At 43.5% G+C, this 21601-nt stretch overlaps 1 protein-coding gene across 1 annotated transcript; it reads right to left on the bottom strand.

The window, feature by feature from the left end:
* Positions 1-12023: 12023 nt before the first annotated feature.
* LOC102702092 (protein DETOXIFICATION 29-like) lies at positions 12024-20435 on the bottom strand. Its single transcript, XM_040528373.1, has 8 exons — positions 20237-20435; positions 19596-20140; positions 19366-19452; positions 19223-19279; positions 13328-13566; positions 12722-12840; positions 12555-12641; positions 12024-12472 (listed from the first exon to the last, which is right to left on the bottom strand). Exons 1-8 carry the CDS (start codon positions 20432-20434, stop codon positions 12407-12409), a joined length of 1398 nt encoding a protein of 465 aa, XP_040384307.1. The 5' UTR covers position 20435; the 3' UTR covers positions 12024-12406.
* Positions 20436-21601: the final 1166 nt, after the last annotated feature.

The raw sequence follows: 21601 nt of genomic DNA, 5'->3' as shown, positions 1-21601 counted from the left end.
GCGATGAGATCGGTCGGTGCCGGGCGACGGTGGCGCGACGGCGCTGCGGAGCGGCGGCGCAACCGGATGCGGCCAGAGGAGCTAGGCGGGAGCACGAGGGAGGAGTGGGGTGGAGTCGGCCAGGCAGCGACGCAGCTTGGCGGCTGAGCGGCGGACGCGACCGGAGCGGCGGCGCAACCGGAGCAGTGGCGCACGGTGACGATGGCGAACGGCACGGCAACAACGGCGTGACGGCGACGACGAGAAGGCGACAAGCGGGTGACGCGGCGGACGGCGACCGGCACTTACCGTTTGCACGGGGAGGTCGGCAGCGGCGGCGAAGAGGGGAGAAAGAGGGAGAGAGGAGCGGAGCGCTCACCAGTGGCGACGAGGAGCGGCAGCAGGTCGGCGAGGATGAGGCAGAGGTGATGACGCAGACGAGCGACGGCCTGCGACGTTCGGGGGCGAGATCGGCCGACGGCGTCGAGACGACGGGGCACGGCGGCGGAAGGGACGAAGGGGCGGCGACGAAGCTCGGCGACCACCGGTGGCGACGAGGGCCGGCGGAAGGTCGGCGAGGACGAGGCGGAGGTGGTGACGCGGGTGGGCGGCGACGTCCAACGGCCGACGGGGAAAACGGCGGCTGACGGCGACGGAGGGAAGCTTCGGCGGAAAGGGGGAAAGTGGCGGCGGGGCGGCGGCGCGAGGATTTTATAGGTGGTGGCGCCGGCTAGGGCGGAGCGGCCGGTGGAGACCGAGTCGACGACGCGGCGAACTCGGCGGCGGCGGTTGCGGCGGTGGTTGCAGCGGCGGCGCGGCGGAGGACTCGGGGCGGCGGCGGACTCGGCTGGCGCGACGCGGAGGCGGGGGCGCTGGCGAAACCTGGTCGCTGACAGGTGGGCCCCACCTGTCAGTGGCGCGAGGGGAGGAGGGAGGCGAGACGGACTCGCGGCGAGCGCGGGCGCGGACGCGCGAGCGAGCTGGGCCGGGCGGCGGCCCAGGCGGAGGCGCGCGCGGGCGGAGGAGGCTGGAGCGGGAGGCCGGCTCGGCTGGGCCGGCCGGGCGGGGAGAGGTGGGCCGGCTCGGCTGGGCCGGCCCGGGAAGGAGGAGAGGAAAAAGAAAAAGGAAAAAGAAAAGGAAGGGAGGAAAATTGGACTTCGGCCCAATTTGAGAAGGAAGGGAAAAAGAAAGGAAAAAGGAGGGAAAAAGGAAAACCCCACTTTTGCCGAATTTTAAATTATTTTGTTTGGCCAAATTTTATACTTCTGCAATTTGAATTTAAATCCAGTTAATCGATTTGCGAGCCTCGATTTAATTGAATTAGGTTCTTTTTAGAGGGATTTTTCCTGAGTTAATTAAGCCAATTGTTGCTTACGGATTTCTTTTTACGATTTAGGCTTGGGATAAAACCCCGGGCGTGACATCCTTCAAGCAATCAAAACCAGGGTCTTCGACTGACTACATCCCTACGCCGAACGATGGGTGCAAGAGCTGCCGCCAGTACTCGGGGCACTCCGCACATCTGTCAGCCGCGCTACAGGACAATCGCCTTTCTTCCTCGTTTACGGAGCAGAAGCAGTCCTACCCACCGAAATCGACCACAAATCCTTCCGCATACGCAACTACAACGAGTCCATGGCAGACACGGGGAAGACGAGCTCAACAGGTTGGAAGAAGCCAGGGATATCGTGACCATCCAGACAGCACGCTACCTACAAGGACTCCGCCGATACCACAACAGGAATGTTCACGGCCGGGCATTCCTAGTCGGCGACCTGGTCTTACGCAAAGTACAGGCCACCAAGGATCGACACAGGCTCTCCCTGATCTGGGCAGGGCCTTACGCTATAGCCGAGGTCACTCGGCCTGGCTCATACCGACTAAAGATGGAAGACGGAAGGCAGCTAGAGAATTCATGGAACATCGAACAGCTACATCCCTTCCACACATTGTCGACTTTTTGTATTTTTTTCTTTTTAAACCTTCGACTGCCCTCGCCGAGTCGTCCCCACTCGGAAGACCAGTCGGGGGCTACAATGTACTCTACCTCTGGGTTCTTCTTAATAAAATCTACTGCCAATGAGCTCTCTAACTGTTGGTCAATCGAAGTCTGGATGCGGTGGTACATCCACTCGGCCACACCTCGCTTCCCACCAAACCGAGTAACACTACGCTAAGCTCCGCGCTAGCTAAGTCCACTCAGGGGCGACTGGGACAGGCACATGAAGACTCTAAAGCAAATAGACCAAATAAAATCACATTGCGATTGTTCGGCTTAAAGATGGTTAACTACTATAAGTTCTCCCACCCCTTTACAGGCGAAGGTCGTCTATGACCGACTTGGCAGCCTCCTGCGCCTCGTTGATGTACTTCATCGCTGTCACCTTGTCGTAGTCGGCAGCGAACCCGTTGCAGATGGCGTCAACCTCCACCCGGGGATACAGCGACTTTACGATGGCGAGAGCATGGCTAGATGGCAGCTTTGCCGTTCCCCGCAACTCGGCGCTGTGGGCTGCAAACATCTTCTCTAGCTGCTGGACTACCCCGTCTATGCTGATCGACGAGGAGCCCCGCGCCAATAGCGGCGTCGCCCCGAGCACGTTAAGGGCGACTGTGATGAGTCGGTCCCGAGTCAACTCAGCTTCCTGGGTCCTGGCCTCGGCAGCCGCCACCACAGACTTCCCCCGGGACTATGCCTCTGCTAGTAGCATACAAGTCAGAAAGTGTCCAGAAGGAAGGAACGAAGGACAAGGTAAAGAAGAACTTACCCATGAGCTCAGTAACGGCGGAATCCTTAGCCTTCTTGAGTCGAGTGCATTCGGCTTCCAGCACAACCTTTGAGGCCGATAGCTAGGAGCGCTCAGCTTCAAGCTTAGCCTTCACCGCCAGCAGCTTGGAGCACTCGGCCTGCAGCCCAGTGTTCGCCTTCTTCAACTCCCTCAAGGTTGCATCTTGATCTAGCAAAAGACGATGATCTTCAGCTACGAAGAAAAAACAATGACCAAACACAGATCATCGCACCTTTGATCCGAGCGGTACTCGACACCAGCTCCACGTGGAGGTCGGCTATCTCACTTGCAGGCAGCTCTCCATGGCCTTCGCCCGCTCCAAGATTTCGTCGTGATCCTGCCGCAAGGCGTCTATGTTCCCCAACTACGGATCCAGCGACCGAAGGGCCTCCGACTTCGCCTTCGAGCGTGCTTCGATTCCCTGAACGACACGACAAGAGTTAAAAGGGTAGCACACGCAAGAAAGCAGTTAAAGACTGTACCTTCATGAGCTTCACCGACTACTGGATGTATCGCTCAATTTTGGCGATGTCCTTAGAGTCGTCCAAAAGGTCAATCTTGGCCCGGTCGGTGCGGCTCTCTTGGGGCCTCGGGGGAAGCGTCGCCGAGGTCATAGCCACGACCAGCGGAATGGACACCCCAGCACTCGGCTCCATAGTGCCTGTGGGTGGGAGCACCGCGGGCATGCCTGACTCCATAGTCGGTGCTCCGGCGGTGGTCGGGATGATCGCTAGAGCCGTTTCGGTGGTCGGCTCCATCGCGGGGTTAGCCGCTGTGACAGGGGCCAGGCTCAGGGCAGCAGGAAGCACGGCTGCCGACGGACCCAGGGGCTGAGCGTCCCTGGGCCCGGTTGGTGCGGCCGGATCGATGTCGCTTGATTTCCTAACGAAGAAACTAGTCGATATGACTCTGGCAAACATAAGAGTCCTTCTCAGATCATGGCAAAAATGTTGAGTCGTGTTACCTTGATCCCATCTTGAAGGTGGACCTCCTCAAGCGTCTCAAAGGAGGTGGGCTTGGAGAGCGAGCCAGGGTAGGAGCGTCGTCATCCTCGGGCACCCAGGCAAGCTCGGCGTCTGGGTCAAACGCCATCCTCTTGGCGGTCAGCTCGTCAATCGAAGCTTCCGACCCCCTTTTGAGCACGAGCAGCGCCCGACTTGGGGGGTAGGACAGGAACTAGTGTGGGTCCTATAGGCATGACAAGGGTCAAGTTACGAAGGGTTGAGGTGAATACCCGAGAAGTAGAAAACGAATCTTCAAAAAAGAGGAGGACTCACCGGCGGTGGGGCATTCCTTGCATTGGACAGAGATGGAAGGCCGGAGGCATCGGCCGGGATGGTGGTGTTCGGAGCAAATAGCCTGCAGGCTCGCGATAGGATATCCACCGGCTGAAGTGTCTCCGCGGTCTCCTAAGTTGGGTCATCACTCCCGATGTAATCGAAAGCGAATCAGACCCAGTCCTTAAGAGGTTGGATTTGACGATGGATGAAATGCCAAGTTACCCAAACGCTGGTTAGGCCGGCAGTCTTCAAGTTCTCGATCAGGTTGAGGAGAGAGTTCACCTGCGGCATCTCCTCAACAGTCGGAAGAGACGACCAGGCCTCCTGAGCTACTAGGGCGTGGCCAACGAAGGGAGGAAGGGAGTCGGCAAGGTTGGAACAATAAAACCATGTCGCATGCCAGCCCTTGAGAGACGTTTTCGTGGGCAGAGATAGCCAAGCTTTCTTGCTCCCCTCATGGAGCTGAATGCCGGCGTCGCCCACCACCGATGGATGATTCCGGTTCGGTTGGGGCTTAACGGCGAACAAATGGCAGAAAATGTTGAATTGAGGGGGGATTCCAAGGAACGTTTCGTAAGTGTATACAAACACTGCGATCTAAACAATGGAATTGGGATTCAAATAATGGGAGTTCGATCCCATAAAAATCCAACAAACCCCGAAAGAAGGAGGACACCAGCAGCCCGAAACCCCGCTTAAAGAAAGGTTCAAAAACTACCACTTCCCGCGAGTCGGGGGTAGGAAACTCCTCACCGAGAGCGCTGCAGAACCCGGCTACTTCCTTGCTCTGAATCAGGCCGGCTCCGCAGAGGATGGAGAGGTTCTGATCAAAGATGATGGAAGACTGCCAGGCATGTAGCGGTAGCGTCTTTCCTGAATCCACCGGGGAAGCGCGGGTGCGATGGGTGGAGGAGAGGCTGGAGCTCTGGGCGCGGAGGCTAGGGTTCGGTGAGCGCGAGATTGCTAAAGCAAATTGGGGTTACAGTGATTAGCACGACGGAGAAGAAGATGAATGGACGGGGTAACGGGAGGCTTAAATGGGCCGCTGCTGGACCTAACGGCTAGAAAATTTCATTACTGGGCTAAGTATTGTTATGTTCCCCTACGGGCAAAGCGGGCCAAAATTTTTGGTGCTGGCATAATGGATACCATGCTATTTTTAAGGAACGTTACAAGTTTTATAGCGGTAATATAAAATTCATGATTTCCTTCAAAATCGGGAATCAACGGTACGCCTATGTTATGGGCCCATGGCCGCACTCGGGCAGGCGTCAGTTGATATCGCCCATGGCACTTAACTGCGCTCCTTAGCCTGTGCCTAAAATTTGAGTAAGTTCGAATATACTCGGTACTAACTACTCGGCTGTAATGGTTAAGCCAGTCGGCTCAACCTATCCCATGGGCAGAACATAGCTGAAGGCTGTATGTCTGGGGAAGCACAGCACAAAATCATTTCCAAACCACTCGAGTCCGGAAGCATTTGAAACAGGGCAACTCGAGTGGGAAAAAACCTGCTAGGTAACAGTCCATAGATGACTCTATGTTTAATTGTTACGCATTTAAGCATAGAGTCGGGGCTACACCTATTTCGTGCATCTTCAATGCACCTAATGTCTTCTTCCGTTTGGAGCCATCCACAGCCTCTACAATCATCACAGAGTACTCGGAATCACTCGGGAAGCACTTGGGGAGCGCCTGAAGAGCACTCGGGTAATGTCAAGCATATAGCGCTGGGATGCACCTTATGATCAACGATCTGCATGGATGACTTGTGCTGCTATGGATGACTCCGGGGGCTGCTGTGGGATACCTATACCGGGGGTATCTGGAGACTATACAAATACGTACGGTCAACGGGGTACTAAATAGGAAGGAGAATATATCTGTATGGTATTGGTGGGGAGTCCGGTGCGTACCGGATTGCTCGCTGTGTACTTCGGACCCGAACCATAACCGAATTGGGATAGATCTTAGTCTTACTAGATTAGGACTCTATCATATCTGTAACCCTTTCCCCACTATATAAGGGGTACAGGGTGCCCCCTTGAGGGCAAGAGAGATTCATCTGCATAATACAATCGCCAAGTAGGACTAAGGTATTATCTCGCCACGTCTAGAGCCTGAACCTGGGTAAACTCTCTCCCTCTTCATCATTAACCATCGAATTCCGAGCTTGGTAGCCACCTTATAAGTTTATTGCCGACACCAATCGTTGACATGTCCTAATTGAATTGTATTAAAAAGTCATACGCACATCTTTAAAAATATTCCTATTTAACCCATATTGAGTATACACAAGCCTACGTAGCATGGTGGATGATACAGCCCATCTTTAGTATATACAAGCCTCCATAGCATGGTGGATGATACACATATGTCACATATGGTCATGATTTTTTTTTGTTGAATATGACTATGATACATAAAATTGTGTAATGTCCGAAACATAAACTTTATTTCAATTAATTGATTTTTATCATCAAATGTCACCATTCATTAGTACATATATGTTTCATATATGACTTGAATCAAATTAAAAGTGCAATTAGGTGTATTTTAGAAAAAGTAATTTAACTAGCATAAAATTAAATGATATATATAAATATTATGATATCATAGCGTTAGCACGATTATATATCGCTAGTGCTATAACAATTCACTGTCTAAACCTAGCTCCAGTGGTAAGGCCCAAAACATAAGATTTTTCATTGTCCTAAAAATACTTAATAGGGTGGCGATATGAGGAAAACAATTACGATTTTACATATGTCAATATGGGATTTTCTATTGGTTTGTTTAATTCCAGATAAAATTTTGACTTCTATTGCAAGCATGGGCACACGCACTTAGCATGTGACATGATAGAACATGAATTCGGAAGGATTACGTGCCTAAAATTGGCTACATGGTGGCCGCGTTCGCTGAGAGGTGAACGGGGATCAGTTATCCAGCATGAAAAACGTAGTAACAGTGTAGTATATTATTAATTAATTAGAAATTTATAAAAAATAATATAGATTAATAAGATTTTGTAAAAATATTTTCCCTATAAAAATATTCACAAAAAATACACATTTTAGCAATTTGGTAAGCGCGCGTGAAAAACGAGAGAATGTGGAGTTAGGAAGGACAGAGACGAACGCGGCCGGTGTTGTAGATGATTAGGTGAATTTCAGATAGGGTTATTTGATGGCCTAAGTTTTCTATTTGGACTAAATTTTCAATTTAAAAAGGTTGCATATATCTGATTAGATAGAGTGACATGGTAAAAAAATAGCCTTCTCGGAAGAAAAAAGTGAGTTAGAAAACATATATAGCCCATGTGGAAAACATGTCCCTATATATGCCTGTTGGTCTTCTATAAAGAGGATGGAATTGAATTATGACAGTCAGCTCTTGGCACTAATAGATGAATATATATGGCTCACATAAGAGAAAATGGACGAAGGAATGGAAATGCCTAGGAAATACTCTAATGCCTACTCCGGAGTCCGGACTGTTAACTTGTTCCATAAAGATTTTAGTAGTGCTCTCTTTGATTTCTTATGTTTGATATTATTAACTTTTGGATCCAAACGAATGGCAAAAATGTATATCAAAAGATCAACGTGCCAAATGCAAATAAACTGAGGGAGTATTAAATTAAATACGCCTGGCAGTTATAAATCTGTCCATGCATGTAACACTATTATCCAAAATTTCATCTATAGTAGGTACTTGCCTTTTACATTGAAATAACACTTAAACTAATGAAAAATACAGCCGAAAGATAACGCATACTAGCTTCAGCGTAGCACGGCTCGAGTCCATAGGAAACACTTCGACGGCGAACAACTTACTCCTGAGAACCAACTCCATCGGATTCAACCTCTAGCTCTAAAGGGGGAAATTATGCAAGGCTGACTACAAACCACCGTACTCAACAAGTAGCATGGAATAGAAGTAATAAATGATGCAAAGGATCGCAAGGAATAAGATAAGGTTAATTAAAATAAAGCAGCATTTAATAACTAACAGAGATTTAAACAGAAAGGTAATAAGTAAGTAAATAAATAACATTTGTAAAGTACCAACATCACTATCCAACGTTACACCATATTGCAACAGACTCAACCACTACATAACGTTACACCATGCTGCAGTAGTCCCAAGTGAAAGCCAATTTACTCAAGTCATTAAAGGTTCAACTAATCACAGTGAATCTGATAATTCGCCCCATAACTGCGGGCATGGCTATTTGAATAGGTTTAGTACTACTGTACCCAAAAGACACAGTCCCACTACACTTGAACGTGTGCCGACATACCACCATGACATAGCGGATACCGGATAGGAAACTGTGATAAGACCCGCCGCATAACCCTCCCTTTTCAATCGCACCACACTGCAGGATTTGCTCCCCCGTTAAACCAAGGCGGGTAGCCCATCTTGTGCCTAGACAAATCCGGAAGCAACATAGGTCATCGTTACACCACGATCCCCATCCATATTCCATCAAGCTCATCCTAGCCTGGGTGCGTCGAATAGTTTGCTATTATACTTCAAATCACACCATTGCCCATTCTGGCTTGTGGTTAGCACGGAAATAACTTTCATGGTTTCCTACGAACCGATCCTTAATCGTCATGGGTGCGACTCTCAAAACCATACACCCACAACCCACCATTATTAATATTTTAGTTGGCATTAACCCCAACCTGATATTAAATCATCATCAGCAGCAATTCAGAACTAATAATGATTAATGTGTGATCCCATAAGCTACTTGTTCTAAGCATGGCAAAGCATTAACCTAGGCCTAATCTCTATTCAATTTACCCATGTTATAACACAAATAAAGATGGAGAAACAACGGCATAATCATAGGTTACCCGAAAAATAGATACAATAAAAACTTTAATTGAAACAATGCATGTTTGAATAAATAAAGCAGGGATTTTGCAATAATAGGTTCAATATGATCAAAGATGAATGCCACTTGCCTTGTTCTGGTCCCTAGGGTACTTCGGCGACGATTTCGAAGTAAATCGGCGCATTGACGGGATCCAAATCTAAGCGAACAAAGCACAAAAATAAATAAAACAGGCACAAACTCTACTGAAACAATACAATAAAGTATTTTTAATGCTTTTTTGGCAATTTTATGAATTTAATGAAATTCTAATGGACTTAAGGGGAAGCCGGATGAATTTGTTATGAATTTTAGAAGTTCTCTAGGTTTTTTTAACAAAACAGAAAGTCCTAATCAATTATTCCGCAATAAAGCAAGGCGCTGATGTCAGCGAGGGGAGAGGAGGCGCCTGGCACGGTCCAACCATCAGTGTGAGATGAATGGAGTGAGCGACTGACAAGTGGGCCCAAGTTGGAGGAGAGAGAGAAAGGGAGGGGCGGTCGACTGACGATGGGACCCCACTGGTCGGCGGGAGAGAGAGGAGAGAGAGAGGGGGCGGCTGACAAGTGGGTCCCATCGGTGGAACAAGGGAGCGGGGGAAGACAGCGTGGTCGGCGCGCTCAGGCTTGACCGGCGCGATAGTAGGGGCGGCGCGGGGCGAAGTGGCGGCGCAAGGGACAGCATCACGAGGCGGCGGCGTGAGAAGGACAACGGCGACCGGGCCAGGAAACGGCGACGGCGCACGTCGAGCAGCGGGTGGGGCAGCAGTGCAAGAGGGTGACGGCGCACCGAGGAGTCGACGACGCCGGCGGTGGCACGTGGCGGCGACGCGAGGAACGGGTGCGACAGGGAGGGGCACGACGACGACGGTCACTGGCGTGGCAGCGGCGAGGTAGCGTCGACACGCGGGAACCGACGGCAACGAGAGTTGACGGCGGCATCTCGGCGATCACGAGGTGATGACGACAGCGGCGGCCGGGAAGATGGCGGCAGCCGGGGTGCACAAGTGCACGGGGATGGCACCAGCGGGGGCGGCGGCGCTTAGAGAAGGAGAAAAGAGGGAGGAGGACGGTGGGATTGCTCACCGGCGGCGGCACGGACGGCAGAGGGTCGGTGAGGACGAGGCGGCGGTAGTGATGTGGGTTGTCAGCGACGGGCGTCGACCGGCGGCGGGATCGACAGCTGAGATGGAGAAAAACAGGCGGTGGCGTGAGAGGGCGGGGTATTTATGGTGCAGGGAGACCGGCTAGGGCGGACGGGGTGGTTGCGGACTCCGCGGCTCACACGGCGGCGGCGGTTGCGGGGGAGGAGACCGAGTCGGCCACGGCGGTGACGGCGTGCGGCTTGGCTTGGGCCAGGAGGGGAGGAGGAGGGAGGCGGCGCGGACCTGTGGGCGCGCGAGCGCGGGCAAGCTGGGCCAAGGCGGCCCTTCTATGGAGGAGGGGTGGCGCGCGCGGGGAGGAGGAGGGAGTTGGGTCAACTCGGCTGGGCTGGGAGAGGAAGGGAGGAAACAAAGAGAGGAAAAGGAAGGGGAGAATTGGGCTGACCCAATTCGGAAAAAGAAAAGAAAAAAGAAAGACAAAGGGAGGAAAAAGAAAAGCCTCACTTTTTACCGATTTTTAAATAAACATTTTGGAGCGAAATTTTATACTCTGTAATTCGAATTTAAATCCAGTTAATGATTTGCGAACTTCAATTTAATTAAATTAATTCCTTTAGAGGGGTTTTCCTGAGTTTGTTAGGCTAATTGTTACTTAACAATTTCTTTTACGAATTTAGGCTTACGACACAAACTCGCGGTGTGACAACAAAGGTGTCTATTCTACCACCGGCACCAATGACCTAGCCTTCGGGATGCTGGTTGGAAATACGGTACTTATGAGTGGTTCTCAACCAGCACCTATCAGGTTTGTGAACTAATTTGACAAAAAAAACACGCTTAATATTCTACTCCCTCCATTAAAATATACTGTTCTGACTTCTCAAAGATAAGATATAACTTTCACTACTCATTAATTTTTGTTGTGGAATTATCTATAATGTGCAAAATCAATCACATTAAATTCTTTCTTTTTAGTATGTTAGAATTGGGACTGTCTATACTCGTGCTTTTATGTTATAACAATTCACTGTCTAAACCTAGCTCTAGTGGTAAGGCCAAAAACTTAAGATTTTTCATTGTCCTAAAAATACGTAATAGGGTGGCGATATGAGAAAAACAATTATGGTTTTACATATGTCAATATGGGATTTTCTATTGGTTTGTTTAATTCCAAATAAAATTTTGACTTCCATGGGCACACGCACTTAGTATGTGACATGATAGTACATGAATTTGGTAGGCATATGCATGCCTAAAATTGGCTACATGGTGGCCGCATTTGGCGAGAGGGGAACGGGGGTTAGTTATTTAGCATTGAAAACGTACTAATAGAGTAGTATATGATTAATTAATTAGAAAATTATAAAAAATATAAAATAGACTAATAGGATTTTTTTTTAAATAATTTCCCTATAAAAATTTTTCTTAGAAGATACACTTTTTAGCAGTTTGGGAAGCGCGCGTAAAAAACGAGGGAACGTGGAGTTAGGAAGGAGAGAGACGAACATGGCCGGTGTCCTAGATGATTAGGCCAATTTCAAATAGGGTTATTTCAGGGCCTAAGTTGTCTACTTGGACTAAATTTTCAATTTAAAAAGGTTGCATATATCTGATTAGATATAGTGACAGGTAAAAAAATACCCTTCTCTGGGAAAAAAAGTGAGTTAGAAAACATATATATAGCCCATGTGGTAAACATGTCCCTATATATGCCTGTTGGTCTTCTAGAAAGAGGATGGAATTGAATTATGACAGTCAGCTCTTGGCACTAATAGATGAATATATATGGCTCACATAAGAGAAAATGGACGAAGGAATGGAAATGCCTAGGAAATACTCTAATGCCTACTCCGGAGTCCGGACTGTTAACTTGTTCCATAAAGATTTTAGTAGTGCTCTCTTTGATTTCTTATGTTTGATATTATCAACTTTTGGATCCAAACAAATGACAAAAATGTATATCAAAAGATCAACGTGCCAAATGTAAATAAATTGAGGGAGTAATATGCCTGGCAGTTATAAATGTGTTGATGCACGTAGCACTATTATCCAAAATTTCACCCATAGTAGGTACTTGCCTTTTACATTGAATGCTAGTTATTAACCTTTTTAATTTTAACTACATGCAAAAATTCACAACTGTGACAGATCATAAGTTTAAAAAATAATCTTCAAAAAAGTTCAGAATTAATTCCATTCTTATTATCTGATCAATAAATTAAGGAAACATATTAGTCTAATTTTATAAAGATATAGAAAGTCCTACACCTGATCTTGTTGGGACATGTAAATTCTTTAGTTTAATTTCTAGGACGTCTGTAATCCAATCTCCAAATATTTAGGAGTTCAATGGTCATCTGTACAATTATGTTCTGTCAATTGTCGCTCGTTGTCCTCCTAGCTCACTGATTCTTTTTTCTGCCAATATTGCCTGCAACAAACTTCCTTCATCAATACACATATGTAACTATTTACGCTTGAACAGAGATAATTTCTTTTAACAGTTATGATACCTGTGCCTCCCACTTTGTTCTCATGATAATGAAAAGAACTATGGCCATCTGGAGTGAAGTGCCTGCCAACATGCCCATCCATATTCCCTGAAAAATAGAATTGGAACATAAGCAATGGTGATCATAGAAGCTAAATGAGTAGAAGAGTACAGGTAGAAACGTCATACCAGGGCACCAAGCTTTAGCTTGAAGCCAAACAGAACCCCAAATGGGATGCCCACCAAGTAGTAGCAACCAATGTTCACAAATGCCACCTGCATTTGCCAACCTGCTCCTACTGCCACACCTGCAAAGTTGCAGAGTTAAAAGGGGTGATATTTGGCCTTTTTATGGAAAAAACAAAGGATATATTTACAAACAAAAAATAATTTATAAATAAAACTTTTATATACGTATTTTTAGTGATCTAAAAACAAAAGCTGAAAAAAAAAACATCGGTTGAAAACCCTAAAATCAACTAACTTCAAATTTAATGTTAAAAATTTAAAATTTACCTTAACATAAGAAGCAAAAAAGACATGGACCGAAATTTTTGTGGTGTTCATATACATGTGTGTTCAGATGAACAGAAAGAAGAGTGCATCGTCTTCATCTTTTCACTTCTACTTACGTTTATAAACCCACTGAAACTTATTTTTTAGCATTCTCTTTTAGATCGCTAAGAATATGTTTATAAAAGTTCTATTGATATTTTTTTCATTTGCAATTATGCGAAAAAAAATCCAAACAGTTATTCCAGATTCTTGAACATTTATTTAGTTTGTGTTAAATACCTGAAAGGACAGGACCGATGTTGCCAAATAAGACAGTGACAGCGAGAAGATATCCCAATCTTGCAGCTCCCTCTACCACTTCCTCGTCGTTGCTGAAAAGCCTAGGCAAGCTTGTTCTCCAAATGAAGAAAATGGACATGAAAATGGTGCCGATCATGGCGGATGTCAAGGATGCCACCGCCACTGAGAACTTTGCTTCCTTTTGTCTTCTCGCACCAAGCTCATTTGATACCCTCACACTGATGAAGCAGACAAAAAAATTGATTCAAATACTTTTCAGGGTGTTCTATAAAATTGAAGAGTGAATTGCACTTTCCACCTGTGTGTATTGCCAAATTTTGGACTTCCTTTAGCCATTTTTACTTTTAAAGAACAAGGAATTATTCGGTTTGAATGAATTTCAATCCATAGAAATAAGAAAAGTAGAGGAATATGTATGTGACAGTAATACACACAAAGTTTTTCAAGAGGTTTAGGTGGATAAATTTTTTTTATGTTCTCTCTAGGAAAAGAAAAAAATTGATTTTCTTACGCTTCGTTCCTACTGACTAAATGACGTTGGAAGAAATCCAATCCTTATAAATTAGATCTTTATGTTTTCTTTACAATGAATAGGGCCTTACAACCCCTGTCGCAGGAATTCGGGTGATCCATATGTATTTCTAGGTAGCCTCGGGAAGGTGAAACACGATTTCTTTCGTAAGATACGAGTAGTTCCTTCGTAACGGCGCTGGCGAAGGCACAGCGCCCGGGTGACACCAGCTGAAATCGTACGTCTTCGTCGTATGCACGGCAATTTCATTAAGATATCTTTTTACGCTTCTCGAACCGCTAAACGATATATATTTAAAAAAAATTCTATAAAAAATTGCTTTAAAAATCATATTAGTCTATTTTATATATTTTAATAATTAATTAATTATATACTAATGTCGAATAAGTTAACTTATGTTGCTCACTACGGAATTCATCCCCAGTCGTTCAGGACTCCTATGCGTGCACGTGCCCTGCTACGCCGTGACACTGGTCGGCAGCGACCGCCGGAAGGAGTCCCAAGACGGCCAGACGGGGCTGATCCCTCTGTCCCTGACTGACCATGGCACATGGGGTCACTAGTCCGTCTGCCAGACTGCCTGAGTCCAATCCGGCTTTGGCTGCCTACTGCGGTACTGACCAGGAGTTGGTGTATGTAACAAGGGATTTATTTTTATCTCTTGTCTCATAAACGTTTATTATAAATATTAAACGTAGACTATTAATTAAATCTATTTATAATCTTGGACTAATTCACGAGACGAATATATTGAGCCTAATTAATCAATAATTAACCTACGTGATGCTATAGTAAACATGCTCTAATTATAGATTAATTAGGCTTAAAAATTTTGTCTCGTGGATTACCACTTATTTATAAAATTAGTTTTTTTATTAGTCTATGTTTAATACTTTAAATTAGTGTCCAAACATTCGATGTGACATGGGGCTAAAAAATTTAGCACATCTAAACAACTCCTAAGTCAACGGAACCAGACCCTCTCATTTATATTTTTTTCTAAAATAGAGGCTGACATATGGGTTCCACGACCATTAGACCCACGTAAGCAACCAAGTCATGGAAAGTTAAGACCCTGTTTAGTTCCCAAAATTTTTTCCTAAAAACATCACATCGAATTTTCAGACATCTAAATAAAGAATTAAATATACATAAATATTAAAACTAATTACATAGTTATGAGGAAAATAGTGAGACAAATCTTTTTTAGCCTAATTAGGACGTGATTAGTCATAAGTGCTACAGTAAACAATACGTGCTAATGACAGATTAATTAGACTCAAAAGATTCATCTCGCGATTTCCAGACAGAATCTAAAATTTGTTTTGTCATTAGACTACATTTAATACTTCAAATATGTGTTTAAAATTTTGATGTGATGTCTTTACAAAATCTTTTTGCAAACTAAACAAGTTCTAAGTTAGAGAAAAGTTGAGTCCTGGACTCGTCTGCTCTGGTGATCGGTGATATGTTATTCTAGTCCACCAATAATGAATCTAGACGTATATATAAATTATATATATCCATCAATTGATAAATTAAGGTAAGGCTAGAAAATCTTATAATATAAAATAGATGTAATATAATCATACTTCTGGTTTAAAATAATTGACACTAGTTACGATAATTTAAGTAATTGCACTAGTTATTTTGATCAATTGATTTTCCTTTGAAAAATTATTATGTATGTCGAAAAATTTGTTACACTAGTGATATATGACGTATAAATATATAACATTATAATTTTTATTTATTATCAATTGATCATTAAATATTATTAATCGTTAAAGATAAAACAATAATGATCGAACGGTAACAGGTAAATGAAGATGGGGAGTATTATCTATCCATTCAAGAGCCATGACCACTGAAGTCTGATTTTATTTTTTATGGCCACAATAATATTGGTTGATTGCCTAATTGTCATTTTTCAGCGCCAGATGTCGACCATGAGCTAAGCGTCAACCGGTATAGTACTTTTTTGGGTTGGGTATTTGTGTTGCTATTCAATTTCTAATTTACTTCCAAATCAAGAATTGTTATAAAATGTTGCCTAATAAGCATTTATCAGGTGCTCGAAAAGGAACCATGAATATTTCTCATCAACAATTTAAGATATTAATACTATTTTAATATTTCAATTTTGTAGTTGTATATTATATTACTCATGTTTATTTGTGTGACTTATATAAATATATATATATATATTAAAACTAGTCTTAAGGGCTTATAGCATTGAGTTCATCCAGAGCTCTCGAAAACATAGAACCTACACTGAATAAGATTATGGAAATGCAAAAGGGTGGAAAACGTAATCCTGTGAAATTAGTACCCTTGCCGGGGTGGTGTCGTGGGCATGTTGTTGAAGCTGAATATTGGATTGACATGGCTGCCTACGGCCTGAGATAGACTGGCTAGCAACAAAGTGAACACGACAGTAGCATTTCCTTCTTCCTCGAGATCTTACCACCAACGACTACCAGCTATACACCTTGGCATCTACAGCGGGGAAAATTAACTACTTGCCATACTTATAAGTGTAACTAATCCATATGTCTATAACATGTGGGTTCGGACCCATATGTCATATACACATGAGAGTGGCAAAAAATTAAAACCACTCACAGGAGTGGCATATGAGTGGCAAATACTTAAATGCTCCCTACAACGAGATGAACTGGCTGGCAACAAAGTGAACACGGGAGTCGCATTTCCTTCTCCCTTGAGATCTGACCACCAACGACTACCAAGTATACACCTCGGCATGCAGTATCTTAATTTATTATCAAGGCTTTCACTATAACCTATGGATTGAGAGTCAACTTGGTCCTCAAGTCTAGGTATCTTTTACGATGACAACTTAAAAGCTCTTTGCAAACTCTAGGGGCTTAGGCCACTGACATGTGAGCCTATGGACGGTGGGGCTCTTATATCAACATAAACGTCGCTCTAACTTAAATCAGAGAAATTGTTTTCCTATTTACATAGATTTAAAGGATAGTGTATGGAGCTATTGTCTTGTTCATGCCATAGTCATTGCTAGGTAGAAATCTAAAGACCGGTGGTGGAGGTCTCATCTCAGAATTAGGGGTTAGGACTTATGGGAATTTTTGAGTATTTGTTCCTGAACTCGACATTTAAAATCACTAGCTCTATCCAGCTAGTTGTCTATGGCAATAGCGTTTGTTTTTCTTGTTAAAGGCACGGTCTATAGTCTAAGTTTATTTCCTCTATCGTAGAAACCTATGGTATGGTCTTTACTGATAAGATCATGACAATATTAACATGTAACATGTCGTTCTCTTTTTTGAGGTAATTTCTACAAAAGCTTTTTTCATGGTTTAACTGTTGCATTGGTGGGGTTTTGAGAATAAAGATTAATCTTGGTTGTAGTGTCGCAATTTTTCCTTTTTTAATAATCATATGTTATATGAATGTCTAGCTATCTAGAGGGTGGGAGTTATCTAAGCACCACCCTTTTTTCTTTTGCTTATACTTATAAGCCAAAATTAAATTTTCAACCTTAAATTTAAAGTTGATTAATTATAGAGTTTTTCACCGAAGATTATTTTCTAGCCTTGGATTTTAAATCGATAAGAATACGTATATAAAAGTTTTATCCACAAATTAATTTTTATTTGCAAATATGTCGTTTGACTTTTTTAGGGCCAATCAATCACTCCCTAAGAGTAACTATATCATCTTTCTATAATTTTCAAAGGTCAATAAGCCATTATTTATCTAAAAAATTACCATGATGCATTTGACTATGATCAATAAAAGTCTCACGTTATCGTCAAAAAATTGTTTTCGTTTTTGATAGCTCAACCACGTCCTCGCCATCAGCACTATGACTAATTAATTGACCATGGCAATGGTGACGACATGAAAAGGGTTACAAATAGGGTGGTAATGGACCCAACTATTTTACCTACAAAATTTAATAGGCAGGTTTAAAACGGGTTAAAAATAAAATTATACAGAGTTTTGAGCTAAAATTTTTTAGAATTAAATAGGGTTATGAAAGAATCTACGAGTCAACCTACGGGTCTTGGTCTATTCCCACCCCTAGGTACAACCATGGAGTTAGAGTTGTTACCTCCATATGGAAAAGTGGATCGAAGAATAGAAAAGGGGTACGAAGTAAAACAAAGGCAAGGAAAAGGGTCTAAAAGCAAAGTATATGTATAAGAGTCCAAAGTAAAATTTGTCAAGAAAATGAGGTTCCAAACCGCAATTAACTCTAAATGTAAATTTACTCTTTTATAAAGGGTATATTTACGTCGCGCGCAATCGTTTTCATGCTGGTCAAAGCCAACGAGGAGATCGGTTTTGACCAATGAAATTTAACCTCTCTTGTTTGCATGTATGCTAGTTAGCCCCTCGTTAAAAATTTCAACATTAATTGGGCAATTAATATAATTTACTATTTGTTTAGGTCGGACAAAATTATAACGGCTAGAAATTTAATGCGTTAATTAAGTGTCCATAGCTTTGTAATACTACATTAAACATATAAAACTAAGAGTCCAAGATGACCATGACTACATATTTATTCATTATGAACTTTAAATTATTGAATCATAAAAAATGAGTCTACATGCAGGTAAAACATTGTATGCCTTAATTCTAAATTATTTCTTAAAAACGAAACTAAACTTATTATTTCATTGTATGCCTTAATTCTAAATTATTTCTTAAAAACGAAACTAAACTTATTATTTCACACAAGATACAATTCCTGAATTCAAAAACTATTAAATAAAAAATAAATTAATACAAAACCTTTCAAAATGGCATTTATATGTATTTGTGAAGCCATAAACTAATTCATGTAACTGTCAGTACTTGTTGCAAAAAACCTTAAAATTGATTAATTATGAAAAATACAAGTTATCCCTCCAGTTAAATGTATTTGCCATTTTAAAAAAGATTTGGTTAATCTTGTAAAACGAGCATCAATAATTTCTTAAATCCTTAGTTTATATATAAAACAAATAATATACATAGATTTTGTTTGAAAAGTACTATCATAATATCACAAACTTACTGTATATTGTAAATTTATTCTAACATGAAATTGATTGTCAGAATTTTAGAAGTTTGCCCAATTTTTTTATAAACGATATTTTTTACGGAGGAAGTATTAATTAAGTAGTAAGAAGTTTGAACACTCATCTGTACATGAATAATAAGACTAAGTAATATCTCAGAAAAGGAAAATTATTTCATATGTCTATAAGAAGCTCCTAAACTTTGGATGTATAATACGACAGCATGTGTAAATGTGTGGCATGACCGTACGATATAATGGGTATTATATGTAATCTTTCTGTTTGTACCTGACTGCTTCGCTGAAACCCAGTGCAACCATCATGGTCCAGAACTCGTAGTTGATGCTGTAAATCAAAGGCAAAATTGGTTCTACAAAGCTTGCATCTGCGATAATTTGCAGGTGTTGTAAAGTTTAACTAGTAAAACTTACCAAATTGACATGATATCAAGCTGGAATTGGGCATTCTCAAGGAGACCGACAAGAATGAGCAATGCAGCGTAGTACCAAAACTCCAAGCTTTTGATACATTAAAAATCAAATAAATATGATTAAAATATTGTCATCAAAATATTACTGACAACTAGAAAATTATTATTCAGGTAGTAAAATTAATGATAATAATAAAAATAATAATAAAATCCGAGGTAATTTTTACCGACCAGACCATGACGGCCGACACGAGTGACAGCTTGACGAACGCGGCGAGGTTGCTGAACGCCGCCGTGGTGAACCCCTTCCACGCCTCCGGGAAGCGGCCGGAGACTAGGTAGACGAACTGCGCGGCGTCGATCAGCCAGTAGGAGACGTTCCCGGCGACGGCCGCCCCGCGCAGGCCGTACCCGAGCCTCACGACGGCGACGTAGGTGAGCGCGGCGTGGACGGCGAGCGCCGCGGCGGAGATGGCGGTGAGCGCCCAGACCCTGCTCTGTGTCTGGAAGAACTTCTGGAGCGGGAAGTTGGCGGCGTGCGCAAGCAGCCGCGGCGCCGCCCACAGCGCGTAGGGCCCGGCGGCGGCGGCGACGTCGGCCGGCTGCCGGAGGAGCGAGCGCAGGATCGGCGCGGCGAAGGCGTACGCCGGCGTGAGCGCCAGCGCGGTGGCGCCGCACACGATCCACGACTGCTGGACGTAGACGCCGAGCGACTCCAGCCGGCCGGCGCCCACCGCCTGGCCGCACAGCGTATCGAGCGCGCACCCCATGCCGAACTGCACGCGTGCATCCGCATCTCACGTCAGCCAGCGATCCGGGACGGCCGGCGAGCGCGTGGCGACGGCAAGCCGCAAGCGTACGTACGTACGTACCAGGACACCGTAAGCGAAGCCCTCCAAGATGCTCTCGACGGCGGTGACGGCGGCGAGCTCGACCACCCCGAGGTGGCCGACGAAGCCCGCCGTGACGAAGCCGATGGAGAACTGGAGCACCTCCACGAGCACCGCCGGGAAGGCGACGCGCCACAGCAGCTTCGATTCGTCACAGCACCGGCGCACAATCCCCTTCATGGTCACCACTGCTACTGCTACCTAATTAGCTATACAACCACACATTTGCTGAGTTTTCTTGGGAAAATGGATATGGATGTGGTCCTAGCTAGCTTGCAGATACATTGCCAGATTATAATGGAAAAGTATCACTGGAGGACTGGTGGATCTGGTGATATTATGAGATAAAATTATCAGAAATAGTAGGAAAAGTTGCAGCTCATCTGCCCAACAGAGTGCATTGAATGACATTTGCTATGGCATGGGCCACCGAAACCTGGACGGCGAGCGGATGCTAATGCATGCGATGAAATGTCCTTCCATACATACTAATTTTTTTTTTTACATAGTACAAGGTCATCTCTTGTATCATTTACAAGTCACTGGTACTCTAGGTGTGTTAACGCTATAATTCAATTTAGTAATATAAATAAGTATTCTAATTTTTTCCAAATATAATCACATAAACCAAACATTCAAAGTTGTTTCTCTATCAAATATTTTGTTACTATGATTATCTACATAAACTCTGACAAAATAGCAGAAAAAAATGTAAATGACGAGTATTTTAGCTTTGAAAAATATATTATAGGCTACAACATATTTTAATTGTAAGTTTTCAAGTTTGGACAATAATTTTAGAACTTGCAACACCAAATTTATATATAAATTTTAAAAACATTGCAACAGCAAATTGATACATTAACTTTAGAATAACTATGGAATCATACTAACACATTGCAAGGACAACTATAATTAAATAATTTATTTACATTATCTAATATTAGCCCAAAATTTAAACCTATAAAGCTAAATTTAATGAAAGCTACTTTATAATGAGTTGCATCCCATATAACTTTGCGTCTCCTTATAATAAATGAAAAATTGATAATGTTTGTATATATCAAATGAAGAAAAATAATTGTGCAACTCTCAAATAACAAGTAATTAAAGTTTAAATTTAAAATCAAATTTCACTGAGTCTTCTTATATTACATAAAAAGATATTTAAATCAAATATTAATAAATTGAACAATACATAGCAAATAATTAACATATGAGTTATTTTCAATTAAAGATAAACATCACGTAGTTTTTAACAAGGCGAAATAACTAGTGATGTTTTCACTGGTTATCTTTCTCATGTGTAATTATTAGAAGGTGCACATATCTTTTGGTGATTAAAAA

The sequence above is a fragment of the Oryza brachyantha genome, chromosome 10, assembly GCF_000231095.2.
Source record: "Oryza brachyantha chromosome 10, ObraRS2, whole genome shotgun sequence".
In the NCBI taxonomy this organism is placed as follows: Eukaryota; Viridiplantae; Streptophyta; class Magnoliopsida; order Poales; family Poaceae; genus Oryza; species Oryza brachyantha.
The sequence above is the reverse complement of the archived record's forward strand: the minus strand, read 5'-3'. Positions and strand labels throughout refer to the sequence as shown.